The sequence below is a fragment of the Sminthopsis crassicaudata genome, chromosome 3 (assembly GCF_048593235.1).
Source record: "Sminthopsis crassicaudata isolate SCR6 chromosome 3, ASM4859323v1, whole genome shotgun sequence".
Classification (NCBI taxonomy): Eukaryota; Metazoa; Chordata; class Mammalia; order Dasyuromorphia; family Dasyuridae; genus Sminthopsis; species Sminthopsis crassicaudata.
The window spans coordinates 80009193-80023636 of record NC_133619.1 but is presented as its reverse complement, the minus strand read 5'-3'; the positions used below and the strand labels follow the sequence as shown (position 1 = coordinate 80023636).

At 39.2% G+C, this 14444-nt stretch overlaps 1 protein-coding gene across 1 annotated transcript; it reads left to right on the top strand.

Moving 5' to 3' along the window:
* Positions 1 to 10196: 10196 nt before the first annotated feature.
* On the top strand, positions 10197 to 13900 carry LOC141560559 (ubiquitin-like modifier-activating enzyme 1). Its single transcript, XM_074298960.1, has one exon. It carries the CDS (start codon positions 10555 to 10557, stop codon positions 13723 to 13725), a length of 3171 nt encoding a protein of 1056 aa, XP_074155061.1. The 5' UTR covers positions 10197 to 10554; the 3' UTR covers positions 13726 to 13900.
* Positions 13901 to 14444: the final 544 nt, after the last annotated feature.

Here is a 14444-nt window from a genome sequence, read left to right as displayed (position 1 = left end):
CTTTATTTGAAAGAATCGGAAGTGGGCATTCTACCCATTGTACTCATGTTTGACCAAGAATCACTTCTGCTCTGCTTGAAGACCAATAATGAAAGGGAATCCAAATAGTCACTGAAGCAGTCCTTTCCACTTTTGGATAAGCACTCATTAAGATTAGTTTTCCCTTCCATTGAGCCTAAATCTATCTGCCTACAATTTCCACAGTTAACTTCTAGATTTTTCCCTAGGTTAATTCCTTTTCAAAATATCAAACTTTCTAACACTTGAACAGACTAAGATTTTGTTTTCCAGGTTAAAAACACCCCTCCTTCTATAGGTCTATGTTCAGCATAACCTTAAAATTTTCACCCTTCCAATCACCCTTTTCTAGATATGCTACAGAAAGATATTTTTTTTTTAGTGAGGGACCTAGACATGAACAGAGAACTACTGATATGCCTTGATTATAGTACAGAATAGGGGAGCAATTATCTCCTTTGTTTTGGACACTATGCCTTCCTTACTGAAGCCCAGTATAGACTTAGCTTTTTGTGGCTACCATGTCTCACAGTTGGCTCACAGTGTCTGGAATCTATCAAAATCCCTAGATTTAATTATTTTATTAATAGTATCTCATTTCCTCCCCTTTATATGTCAACACAATTTTTAACATTTTTTTTTACAAGATTTTGAGTTTCAAGTTTTTCTTCCACCATCACTCCTCTCCCTTCTTCCAAGAATGGTAAGCAATTTGATATACATATGCTATAAAGCAAAACATATTTCCATATCAGTCACAGTTGTGAAAGAAGCAACAGTATCAGTTAGTTTTGATGATTATTGCTTTATATTATTGTTTGAGATCTGGTATTGCTAGACTACTTTTTTTTAATATTTTGATTTTCCTGTCCTTTTGTTCTAACAGGTTTTGTTGTTACTTTTTTTCTAATTCTATCAACTATTTTTGATAGTTTGATTGATATGGCACTGAATAAGTAAAATAGGCAAATTTTTCATTTTTATTATATTAGCTCAGCCTAACCAAGAGAAAATTATGTTTTTCCAGTTTTCCTATATAATCTTAATGGTGGCTCCCCAATATTTGAATTATTTCTTTCTGGTTACTTGCAATATTTTTTCTTTTGACTCATGGTTCTAAATTGGCAGATTCTTTTAATGCCTGCCTACCTTCTGGCTCCAGGATATCAGGACAGTTTGTCTTAATAATTTTTTGAAAGCTCCTTCTTTTGGTTATGGCTTTCAGGTAGTCCAATGATTCTGACATTGTCTGTTCTGGATCTATTTTCCAGATCAATTGTTTTCCTACATTTTCTTCTATCTTTTCATTTTTTTGAATGTAATTGATTGATTCTTGTTGTCTCATTGAGTTATTAACTTCCACTTGCCCAATTTTAACTTTTAAGGGTTGTTTTCTTCAATTAGTTTTTGTACTTCCTTTTCCATTTTACCAATTGTAATTTTCAAATAATTTTATTCTCAAGACTAAATGTTCTTAAAAGACTTTTTGCCTTTTTATCTTTTATAAAAATACAACTCTTTGTCTTTTATAAGAACACAACTCAAGAACAAGATGGAAGCTTGGTGTGGCAATTTAGTAACACCATTTCTTAAAATATCTTAAAATCCTGACCTCTGTCTTTGAGCTATAGATTCATAGGAGGGATCTGAGAAATTCCTTAGTCCAACTTAGCCATTTTACAGATAGAGATATTGAAGCCTATTAAGTTATATGATAGAGATTTCCTGATCCAAAGTCTAGTGTTTTTACTCCCTTTCTGTGCCTGAAACATAATAGGGTCTTAATAAATATTTGTTGAATTTAATTGATATTTTATTTATGCATTAATTTGATAAGGATTTATTAATCAACTACTATGTACCAAGTACTCTATCAGATGTTAGAGAGACAAGGACAAAAATGAAATAATTATCCCTTTCACATTATTGTAGGGAATAGGGTCATGGTAATTCCTTGATCTGGAAAATATGCATAAAACTTTTTGGCCTTCCCTTCACACCAGAGAAGGTCTGATTTTTTTTCTTTCTTTTATGGAGTATTTACAATACTTATTATAAATTATAAAACAAATTTACATATGTGTGTATGTGTTTTCTTTTGCAATATGGCTAATGTAGAAATAAGTTTTCATGACTTCACATGTATAATCACTATCTTATTGCTTACCTTCTCAGTACGTGAGGGAAGAATACATGAAGGAGGAAGAGAATTTGGAACTCAAAAGTTTTAAAAGGTTGAATATTTTAAAAGTTTGCATGTAATTGGTAAATACAATGAAATACAATTTTTATAAATTTGGTCATAGGCTCTGTGTCATCTACTGGCCTTTGCATGTTGTCTATGGCTTCTGTAAACTCCTTGCAAATCCCCATTTAATTTCTTATATTGTCCTGTGATGTATCAAAACTATAATGGGGAAAGTCATGATGTGTAAGGGAGATCAAGGAGCTCTTAGTCTTTTGGGGAGGTGGCAGTGTGTGTGTGTGTGTGTGTGTGTGTGTGTGTGTGTGTGTGTGTGTTTATTTAGGAGACTGAGAATAGGGTAGAGAGAAAGAAGACAGAGACAGACAGACAAAGAAAAAAACCGAGAGGGAGAGAAAGAAAGGGAAATAGGGAAGGGGGAGAGGGAGGAGAAGAGTGGAAAGAACACAATGATTAAGTGGATAAAGTGCCATTGGAATCAAGAGGACTTATCTTCCTGAGTTCTTTCAAGATTCTGTTCCCAGACACTTACTAGCTGTATGACCCTGAATAAATCATTCAATCATTTTTACCTCAGTTGTCTCATTTGCAAAATGAGTTATAGAAGGAAATGACAACCATTTCAGTATTTTGCCAAGAAAATGCCAAAAAAGAAGTCACAAAGAGCTGGACATGACTGAAAAACAAATTGGAAAAAAAAATATGTGTATGTAGATAAATAGTAATTTTGGTGAATGGAGATAGCTACCAAGCAACTAAGGAGATAGGACTTGAGTTGATCCTGGAAGGATACTAAAGAGGGACAAGCACAGAAAGAATACATTCTAACACGCCTTACTGGGAATTATTGTGCTCAGTGAATTGTTTCTCTCCCATCAGGGTCTGGTCATTCTTCTGAGACCACACCTTTCTTCTCTTATTAGGAATCCCCACTACTTAGCCCTCTCTTTCTTCACATCTGCATCCTATTCCTTGATTACATTCTTGATTTTATCCTCCCTGAGGCATATCGGCTCTAATCACTGAATCTAGTGAATAAATGCCTGGTATATAGTAGGTATTTAATAAATGCTTGTTAACTGACATTTTCCAAGATTCAGAGAGGAAGTCATTCTAAACTCTATCCAATTACATGGTCATGAGAGGATAGTCTGGTTTGTAATGTGCAGTGCTATAAAAAGCTAAAGAAAGAAAGAAATACAGAAAAGGAGAATATCATATATTAAACCTGCAAAGGTAAGCTGGAGCCAGATCAAGCAGGGCTTAAAGTTTTATTTGAAAGAAATTTGAATGGAGGGGCCAGTCTAATGACTAATAAGTAAATTTTTGTTGAGTGCTTTCTATATGTAGGACATTATGCTGCATACTGTGGTGGTAACAAAGACTGTAAGACATGACAATATAAAGAAATGACACATACTCTTAAGCATCTTCAATCTAGATGAATAGAGGCAAGGCATAAAAACACAAAATATTGAAAAACAAGCTAGAGTACTGGGGCTATCTACTTCTAACTTCCTTCCGAATCTTCAAAGTGTAGAATTGGTTGTGTGATCTTGTTTAGCTTTTACCTCCCTCTAATTATCACTATTTTAATCACTTTTTATGTGCACTGCTTTTTTGAAGTTGTTTTAAGCAGGAGAAATCTATTAGAGTTCAAACTCACATTCTCCTAACCAGCTTGAGAAATCCAGGGCCATCCTTTTGCTTCACCTCTAGCCTCAGCATATGGGCAGTTCAAACAACCTTGACTAGCTGCATATCTGAGAGAAAAATCCACTTTCAGGACAAACATAATGAAACTATGTTCTGATACTTGCCATTTAGAAACTGTGCCACTCCCACAAAGCAGAAATTTTTGCTAAGAAATTTTTTCCACAGAACAATTTGACTTTATGCAGAAGTGATGTCTGTTTTTGCTACTAAGCCCCTTCCTGGTTTTCTTTGACAGACTAAGAAAATTGGACAGGATAGCTAATTATTTCCACCATTTTGTCTCTAGTATCCTAGAATCATTTTTCCTATTGATCTTCCATAAAACAAATTTTGTCAGTCTCTTGCCCTGAATAACAGCCAATGCTTTTTTTTTTTTTTCTCTCCTTGTAGGCTGCTAAGCATTCTTGGGAAAAATCTTGTTAACCACACTGATGAAATCCACTATACATGTAGCTCTAAAGTCTTACTGAAGCTTTAAGTTATTAAAGCTTAAAATTGAACTAAATCTTTTGGGATACCGTATAAATTCAAAATTCTGTGCCCAATATCTTCTGGGTCTTCAGTATTAATGGGCAAACCTTGGATCCTTCTCTGGTTAACTCACTTGTGAAATTTCACAGTAGCTATTCCAAACCTTTTCAGCTCCCCCATCTCCTAACCTCCCCCTAACCCTCCCCCTTTATTCTCAAGAGATGATCTTAGCACTACTTAACTACTTAAGATCAAGGCCATCTGAAGTGAGTTTCCTCAACTTCCTTCCTTTTTCTTGTCAACATTACTCCCTATCTTTGCACACCCTATCATCTTCCTCTGTCAGAGAAAGAAGTGTCCTTCTTCTTTGTCAAAACAAAATACTGCACCTGTGACCTATAAAATTTTATTTCATTAAATATTTACCAATTACATGCAAACTTTTTAAACATTCAACTTTTTAAAACTTTGAGTTCCAAATTCTCTTCCTCCCTCATGTATTCTTCCCTTACGCACTGAGAAGGCAAGCAATAAGATAGTGCTTATACATATGAAGTCATGAAAACTTATTTCTATATTAGCCTTATTACAAAAGAAAACACATACACACATATGCAAAACAAGAAAAACATAGTTTTAAAAATCATTCTTCATCTGCACTCAGAGTTCATCGGCTCTCTCTCTAGAGATGAATAACATTTTGTTGTCTTGTATCATCGTGTTAGAGTAGCTAAGTCTTTCTCAGTAGATTATGCTTACAACATTTCTGTTAATGTAACATGCTTCCATAGTTCTCTCACTTCACTCTGCATCATTTTATACACATCTCTCCAGGTTTTTCAGAAAGTAGCTTACTTGACCAACTTTCTTGAAATCTTTAATTGAAATTTGGATGATTCTTGTTGAGTAAGTTGTAGAATTGATTCTATTTTTTAAAGTTTAATTTTTTTTTGAATATTAATTTAAAATGCTACTGAGTCCCAAATTTTCTTCCTCAGTCCTCTTCCTTAAGATAGTAACACATTTGATATAAGTTTTATCTATACAATCATGAAAAGCTTATTTGCATCTTACTCTTATTGTGAAAGAAGAAAACAGACCAAAGTAAAACAAGAACATGAAAAAAGTGAAAATATTGCATTTTGATATGCACCCAGACTTCATCAGTTCTTTCTCTGGATATGAATGGCATTTTCCATTATGAGTCCTTTGGAATTGTCTTGGATCATTTTATTGTTGAGAAGAGCTAAGTAATTCAAGAGAAATCATTGAATAAAGTTGTTGCTATTTTTAAATGTTTTCAAAGCTTTTTATTTTCAAAACATATGCATAGTTTTCAATATTCACCCTTGCAAAAGCTTGTGTTCTAATTTTTTTCTCCCTAACTTCTCTCCAATCCCTCCCTTAGAAGGCAAGTAATCCAGCAAATGTTAAATATGTACAATTCTTCTAGACTTATTTCCACATTTATCATGCTGCACAAGAAAAATCAGATCAAAAAAGGAAACCTTGAGAAAGAAAACAAAAAGCAAACAACAGCATAAATGTGAAAATACTATGTTGTGATCCACAATTAGTCCCCACATTCTTCTTTCTGGATTCAGATGGCTCTCTGCATCACAAGTCTAGCGGAACTGGCCTGAATAACTTTGCTGTTGAAAAGAGCCACATCCATCAGAATTGATCATCATATAATCTTGTTGCTGTGTACAACAATCTTCTGCTTCTATTCACTTCACTTAGCATCAGTTCACATAAGTCTCTCCAGGTCTTCCTAAAATCATCCAGTTGAGCATTTCTTAAGAGAACAATAATATTTCATTACATTCACTTACCGTAACTTATTTAGCCATTCTCCTACTGATAGGCATCCATTCAGTTTCCAGTTCCTGACCACTACAAAAAGGGCTGCTACAAACATTTTTGCACAGATGAGTCCTTTTCCTTTTTTATGATCTCTTTGGGATACAGGCCAAGTAGAGACACTGCTGGATCAAAGGGTATGCATAATTTCTTAACCCTTTGGGCAAAGTTCCATATTGTTCTACAGAATGGTTGGATCCATTCACAACTCTGCCAACAATGTATTAGTATCCCAGTTTTCCCACATCCCATCCAAAATTCATCATAATTTTTTCCTTTCATCTTAGCCAATCTAAGAAGTATGGTGATAACTCAGAGTTGTCTTAATTTGCATTTCTCTAATCAATAATGATTTAGAGCATTTTTTTCATATGACTAGAAATTATTAAAATTTCTTCATCTGACAACAATCTATTCATATTTTTATCATTTATCAATTGGAGAATGACTTATCTTCTTGTAAATTTGAATCAATTCTCTATATATTTTAGAAATGAGTCCTTGGGTGTAAATTTTCTTCTTAGTTTTCTGCTTCTCTTCTATCTAATCTTGTCTGCGTTGGTTTTGTTTATACAAAATCTTTTTAACTTAATATAATAAAAATTATCCATTTTGCACTATATAATGTACTCTAGTTTTTCTTTGACCACAAATTCTTTCCTTCTCCATAGATCTGAGAGGTAGCATATCCTTTGTTCTTCTAATATGATTATAGGATGACTCTTTATGTCTAAGTCATGAACCCATTTTAACCTTATCTGGTATGGGATTTCAGGTATGGGCCAATGCCTAGTTTCTGCCATACTAATTTCCAACTTCCCCAGCAATTTTTATCAAATAGTGAGTTTTTATCCCAGAAGTTGGGATCTATGTGTTTATCAAACTTAGATTACTATATTGTGAACCTAAAATAGTGTGTTGTGACCCTAACCTATGCTACTGATTGACCACTTTATTTTTTAGTCAGTACCAAATGATTTTAATTATAGCTGCTGTAGAATATAGTTTTAGACCTCATACAGCTAGGTCATTTCATTTGCATTTTCCCATTATTACCCTTGAAATTCTTAACCTTTTGTAATTATGTTTTCTAGCTTTGTTTTTATATTTGTTCTTATATTTTCTAGCTTTGCTATTATATTTGATGAACTTTGTTAGATTTTCTAGCTCTGTAAAATAATTTCTTAGGAATTTGATATGGCACTGAATAATAGATTAGTTTAGGTAGAATTTTCATTTTTACTATATTAACTCAATCTACCCAGGAGCACTTGATATTATTCCAAATGATTAGATCTGATTTCATTTGTTTGCAAAGTATTTTGTAATTGTGTTTACATAGTTCCTGATTTTGTGTTGGCAGGTAGACTCCCAAATATTTTATGTTATCTACAGTTGTTTTAAATGGAATTTCACTTTGTATCTCTTGTTGCTGGATTTTATTGGTAATATATAAAAATGATAATGACTTTTGTGGATTTATTTTGCATCCTGCAACTTTGCTAAAATTGTGAATTGTTTTTATTAGTTTTGAGTTAATTCTCTAGGATTCTCTAAGTATACCATTATATCATCTGCAAAGTATATAATTTGGTTTCCTTATCACCTCCTCTAATTTTTTCTTATCTTATTGATAAAGCTAAAATTTCTAATACAATATTGAATAGTAATGGTAATAGTGGGTAACTTTGTTTCACCCTTTATCTTATTGAGACTATTTCTAATTTATCCCCATTACATATACTTGCTGATGGTTTTAAATAGATGCTACTGATAATTTTAAGGAAAACTCCATTTATTCCTATGCTCTATAGTGTTTTTAATAGGAATGAATGTTGGATTTTGTCAAATGCTTTTTCTGCATCTATTTAGGTAATCAGATGATTTCTGTTAGTTTGGTTATTGATATAGTCAATTATGCTAATAGTTTTCCTAACATTGAACCAGCCCTGAGAATTCCTGGTATAAATCCTACTTGGTCATGGTATATGATGGTGATAAGTTGCTGTAATCTCTTTGCTAATATTTTGTTTAAGATTTTTGCATCAATATTCATTAAGGAAATTTGGCCATAATTTTTTCCATTGTTTTGACCCTACCTGGTTTAGGTATCAACACTATATCAGTGTCATAAAGGAATTTGGTAGAATACTTTATTTCCCTATTTTTCCAAATAGTTTGTATAGTATTGTTCTTTAAATGTTTGGTAGAAATCACTTGTAAATCCATCTGGCCTTAGAGATTTTTTTTCTTAGGGAGTTGATTAATAGTTTGTTCAATTTCTTTTTCTAAAATGAAACTGTTTAAGTGGTTTATTTCCTCCTCTATCAATCTGAGCAATCTATATTTTTTAAATTATTCATCCATTTCACTTAGATTATCTGATTAGCATACAATTAGGCAAAACAGCTCCTAATTAATGCTTTACTTTCCTCTTCATTGTGGAATGTTCACCCTTTTCATTTTTGATACTAGCAATTTGATTTTCTTTCCTTTTTCTAAATAAATTAATTAAAGGTTTATCTGTTTTGATGTTTTAATAAAACTAAGTCTTAGTTTTGTTTATTAGTTCAATAGTTTTCTTACTTTCAATTTCATTAATCATCTTTCATTTTCAGAACTCCAGATTTGATATTTGTTTTTTTTTAATTTTTTCTAGCTTTTTAAATTGCATTCCCAATAAATTGATCTTCTCTTTATTTTATGCAAGTAAACATCTGGAGATATAAAACTTCCCCTAAGAACTACTTTGCCTGCATCCCATAAATTTTGGTATGATGTTTCATTATTTTTATTCTCTTGGATGAAATTATCAATTGTGTCTATAATTTGTTGTTTCACCCACTCATTCTTTAGGATTAGGTTATTTAATTTCCAATCAATTTTGGCACATTTTCCCTGGCCCTTTATTACATATAATTTTTATTGCATTATGATCTGAAAAAAGATGCATTTACTATTTCTGCTTTTCTGTACTTGATTTTGAGGTGTTTATGTGCTCGAAGATAGTCAGTTTTTGTGCAGGTTCCATGTACTGCTGAGAAAAAGTAAATTCCTTTCTTTTCCCCATTCAATTTTCAGCAAAGGTCTATTATATTTAACTTTTCTAAACTTCTATTTACCTCCTTAATTTCTTTCTTATTTTTGGTTCAATTTATCTAGTTCTGAGAGAATAAGGTTGAGATCTCTCACTAGTTATAGTTTTACTGTTCATTTCTTCTTGCAGCTCTCAACTTCTCCTCTAGCAATATGAATGCTATACCATTTGGTACATATATATTTAATAGTAATATTATGTCATTATCTATGGTACCCTTTAGCAAAATGTAGTTTCCTTTTCTATCTCTTTTAATTAATTCTATTTTTTTTGTTGTTGTTCTTGCTTGATTTGAGAGCAGGATCATTATCTCTGTTTTTTTGTTTTGTTTTGTTTTGTTTTTTTCCTTCAGCTGAAGCATAAACTACTCTGATGTCCTAGAAGCAGAGGATAAAATAGCCATTGAAAGAATCCAATGATCACCTCCTAAAATAGTAGATTTCTTGAAAGATGCTGTTTAGGCTTTTTTTTTTTTCCATCATGACTTTCAGGTAGTCCAATAATTCTTAGACTGCCTCTCCTGGTTCCATTTTCCAGGTTAGTTCTTGTGGTGATTACTGAAATGAAGACTGCCCCAGAGACCCCCAAAAAACTGAACCAGAGAACATTACGTTCTTTTTCAATTCAAGGAAAATGTGTAGAGAGCATTGTTAGACTTATCAAAAACCAAGGTTTGATTGTAACTTGGGAACAGATCGTTGAACTTTTAGAAACAGTACAATACACATCCCCTTGGTTCTCTAAGGAAAAAGAATTAGATACAGAGGAGTGGAAATTAATAGGAGAGCAACTACAATGATAATGGACCTGACTCAATTTCTAAAGAAACACTTTATGCATATGACTTAATACAACTGGCTTTAGGAAATTATATGTTATAGAAATTATAGAATAAGTTATAGAATAAGGAAAGTAAGTTATATATAAGTTATAGAATAAGGGAAAAAGAAGAAAGTGCAAGAGAGAGAGAGGATACAGACAAACTAGGTGAAAAGCATGAAGAATTAGACAAGAAAGGAGTCAAGTACAATTCCGATGAAATTAAGGAATGTGGTAGTTCCGGCTCAGCCCATTGCTACGCAAGCCGGGGCTCCTCTGCGGCAGTTAGCTCTGGTTTCCGCTCCATCACCAGCTCCAGCTCTAGGCGAAGGCTAGGAATCGGGCCGGCTTCGAGCCGGAGGAGGGGATGTCCAGCTCCCCGCTGTCCAAGAAGCGTCGCGTGTCCGGGCCTGAGCCAAAACCAGGTTCTAACTGCTCTCCTACTCATCCTGTTCCCTCTGAAGTGCCCACTACACCTGCCAACGGAATGGCCGGGAACGAGGCTGACATCGACGAGGGCCTCTACTCCAGGCAGCTTTATGTGCTAGGCCACGATGCCATGAAGCGACTTCAGACTTCCAGTGTCCTAGTGTCTGGCCTCCGGGGCCTAGGAGTTGAGATCGCCAAGAACATTATCCTGGGTGGCGTCAAAGCTGTTACCCTCCATGATCAGGGGGCTGCCCAGTGGGCTGATCTTTCTTCTCAGTTCTACCTTCGAGAAGAAGACGTGGGCAAGAACCGGGCAGAGGTTTCCCAACCCCGTCTGGCTGAGCTCAACTCCTACGTTCCGGTCTGTTCCTACACAGGGCCTCTCACGGAGGACTTCCTTAGCAACTTCCAAGTGGTTGTCCTCACCAACTCTCCTCTGGAGGAGCAGCTGCACATAGGCGAGTTCTGCCACGGTCATGGCATCAAGCTGGTGGTGGCCGACACTCGGGGTCTCTTCGGGCAGCTGTTCTGCGACTTCAGTGAAGAAATGGTCCTGACAGACGCAAATGGGGAGCAGCCGCTCAGCGCCATGGTTTCTTTGGTCACTAAGGACAGCCCGGGTGTAGTGACCTGCCTAGATGAGGCCCGGCACGGCTTTGAGACTGGCGACTTTGTCACCTTCACCGAGGTGAAGGGCATGAGTGAGCTTAACGGCATATCCCCAGTGGAGATCAAAGTCCTAGGCCCGTACACCTTCAGCATTTGCGACACAGCCAGATTCTCTGACTACGTCCGAGGTGGGATCGTGACCCAGGTCAAAGTGCCCAAGAAGATCAGTTTTAAGTCACTTTCCCTGTCCCTGGCCGAGCCCGAATTTGTGATGACTGATTTTGCCAAGTTTTCTCGCCCCGCCCACCTCCACCTGGCCTTCCGGGCGCTCCACCAGTTCTACAGCCAGCGAGGGCGGCTGCCTCATCCTCAGAACCAGGCGGATGCCGCGGAGATGGTGAGCCAGGCGCAGGCCATTAAAGCGGCGGCCTCTCCCCGGCTGCTGCAGGAGGATTTGAATGAGGAGCTGGTGCGGCAGTTAGCCTACATGGCAGCTGGAGACCTGGCCCCCATAAACGCTTTCATCGGGGGCCTGGCCGCCCAGGAAGTTATGAAGGCCTGCTCGGGAAAGTTCATGCCCATCATGCAGTGGCTGTACTTCGATGCTCTCGAGTGTCTGCCCGAAGACAAGCAGGTGTTGACGGAGGACAATTGCCGCCCACGCCAGACCCGCTACGATGGCCAAGTGGCCGTGTTTGGCTCTTACCTGCAGGAGAAGCTTGGCAAGCAGAAGTACTTCCTGGTTGGGGCGGGGGCCATCGGCTGTGAGCTGCTCAAGAACTTTGCTATGATTGGCCTGGGCTGTGGGGATGGCGGAGAGGTCATCGTCACTGATATGGACACCATCGAGAAGTCCAACCTCAACCGGCAGTTCCTCTTCCGGCCCTGGGATGTCACGAAGCTGAAGTCCGATACCGCCGCTGCTGCCGTCCGGCAGATGAACCCGCAGATGCACGTGACCAGTCACCAGAACCGGGTGGGGCCCGACACTGAGCGCATTTACGACGACGACTTCTTCCAGGCCCTGGATGGGGTGACCAATGCGTTGGATAATGTCGATGCTCGCATGTACATGGACCATCATTGCGTGTACTATCGGAAGCCCCTGCTGGAGTCGGGTACCCTGGGCACCAAGGGCAATGTCCAGGTGGTGATCCCTTTCCTCACCGAGTCCTACAGCTCCAGCCAAGACCCCCCAGAGAAATCCATCCCCATCTGCACTCTCAAGAACTTCCCCAACGCCATTGAGCACACACTGCAGTGGGCCCGAGATGAGTTCGAAGGCCTCTTCAAGCAGCCAGCAGAGAGCGTCAATCAGTACCTCACAGACCCAAAGTTTATGGAGCGTGCCCTGCGGCTGGCAGGGACTCAGCCCCTGGAGGTGCTGGAGGTGGTCCAGCGGAGCTTGGTGCTGCAGCGCCCCCGCACGTGGGCTGACTGTGTGGCCTGGGCCTGCCTTCACTGGCACGCCCAGTATGTCAACAACATCCGACAGCTGCTGCACAATTTCCCTCCGGAGCAGTTGACCAGTTCTGGCGCCCCTTTTTGGTCGGGACCCAAGCGATGTCCTCATCCTCTCACTTTTGACATCCAAAATCCTTTGCATCTGGATTATGTCATGGCAGCGGCTAACCTGTTTGCGCAAACCTACGGGCTGGCGGGCTCTCGGGACAAGACAGCCGTGGCCACGCTCATCCAGACCGTGCACGTCCCCGAATTCACTCCCAAGTCTGGCGTTAAGATCCACATCTCTGACCAGGAGTTCCAGAGCGCCAACACGTCTGTCAATGACAGCCAGCTGGAGGAGCTGAAGGCCATGCTCCCCAGCCCGGAGAAGCTGGCTGGCTTCAAGATGTACCCCATCGATTTTGAGAAGGATGACGACAGCAACTTCCACATGGATTTCATTGTGGCAGCCTCCAACCTTCGCGCTGAGAACTATGACATCCCTCCCGCCGACCGGCACAAGAGCAAGCTGATCGCGGGGAAGATCATCCCGGCCATCGCCACGACTACGGCGGCCATGGTGGGCCTGGTGTGCCTGGAGCTGTACAAGGTGGTGCAGGGTCACCAGCGCCTCGAGGCCTACAAGAACGGCTTTCTCAACCTCGCCCTGCCCTTCTTCGGCTTCTCGGAGCCCATTGCGGCGCCCCGCCATAAGTACTATGACCACGAGTGGACACTCTGGGATCGCTTCGAGGTCAAGGGGCTCCAGCCTGGAGGCGAGGAGATGACGCTCAAGCAATTCCTGGACTACTTCAAGACAGAGCACAAGCTGGAGATCACGATGCTGTCCCAGGGTGTGTCCATGCTCTACTCCTTCTTCATGCCGGCCGCCAAGCTCAAGGAGCGGCTGGACAAGCCCATAACCGAGATCGTGAGCCGGGTGTCCAAGCGCAAGCTGGGCCGCCACGTGCAAGCACTGGTGCTAGAGCTCTGCTGCAATGATGACAGTGGTGAGGATGTGGAGGTGCCCTACGTGCGCTACACCATCCGCTGAGCAGGCGGCAGGCCGGCCCCTTCGTCTCCCCGTCCCCATCCCGCCTTCTCCCAGGCCCGCTCCCCTGGGGGGGCTGGGTGTCCCTGTCTCCCCCCACCTTTGCCCAGGGCACTGGAGGGCATAACTTTGTACTGGACCCATAATAAAGTTATTGATGGAAACAAAAAAAAAGAAATTAAGGAATGTGGTGCTTCACAGCAGGAGCCATTAGGGCATTATCCAGCCCCTGACCCTCTCCCCTCAATGAACCCTTCAAGGGTGGAGGAAGAAGGAGGAGGGGGAGGGGCAGTGACCCAATCAGCACCACCTATGAAGCAGTGAATGACAAGATTACAAAAGGCACTGGTTAAAGCTAAAAAGGAAAGACAGGATGTATCTGATTTAAAAATAAATGTGTATCCTGTGATTGAAGAGTTTGACTTTTCAGGTCAACAAAGGAGAAAATACACTCCTTTTGATCTGGAAAAAATTAAGGACTTGAAAAGGGTTGCACTCTTTATGGGGCTACATCATCTTATGTTAAGATGTTACTAGAGAGTTTGGTTTATGAAATCTTAACCCCCAGTGATTGGAAATCTATAGCAAGGGCATGTTTAGAACCAGGACAAAACTTGTTGTGGCTTTCAGAGTATCATGAATTATGTAGGATTCAAGTCCAAGGAAATAGGCAAACTGGAGTTAATGTACAAATCACCTTTGACCAGCTAGCAGGTGAAGGT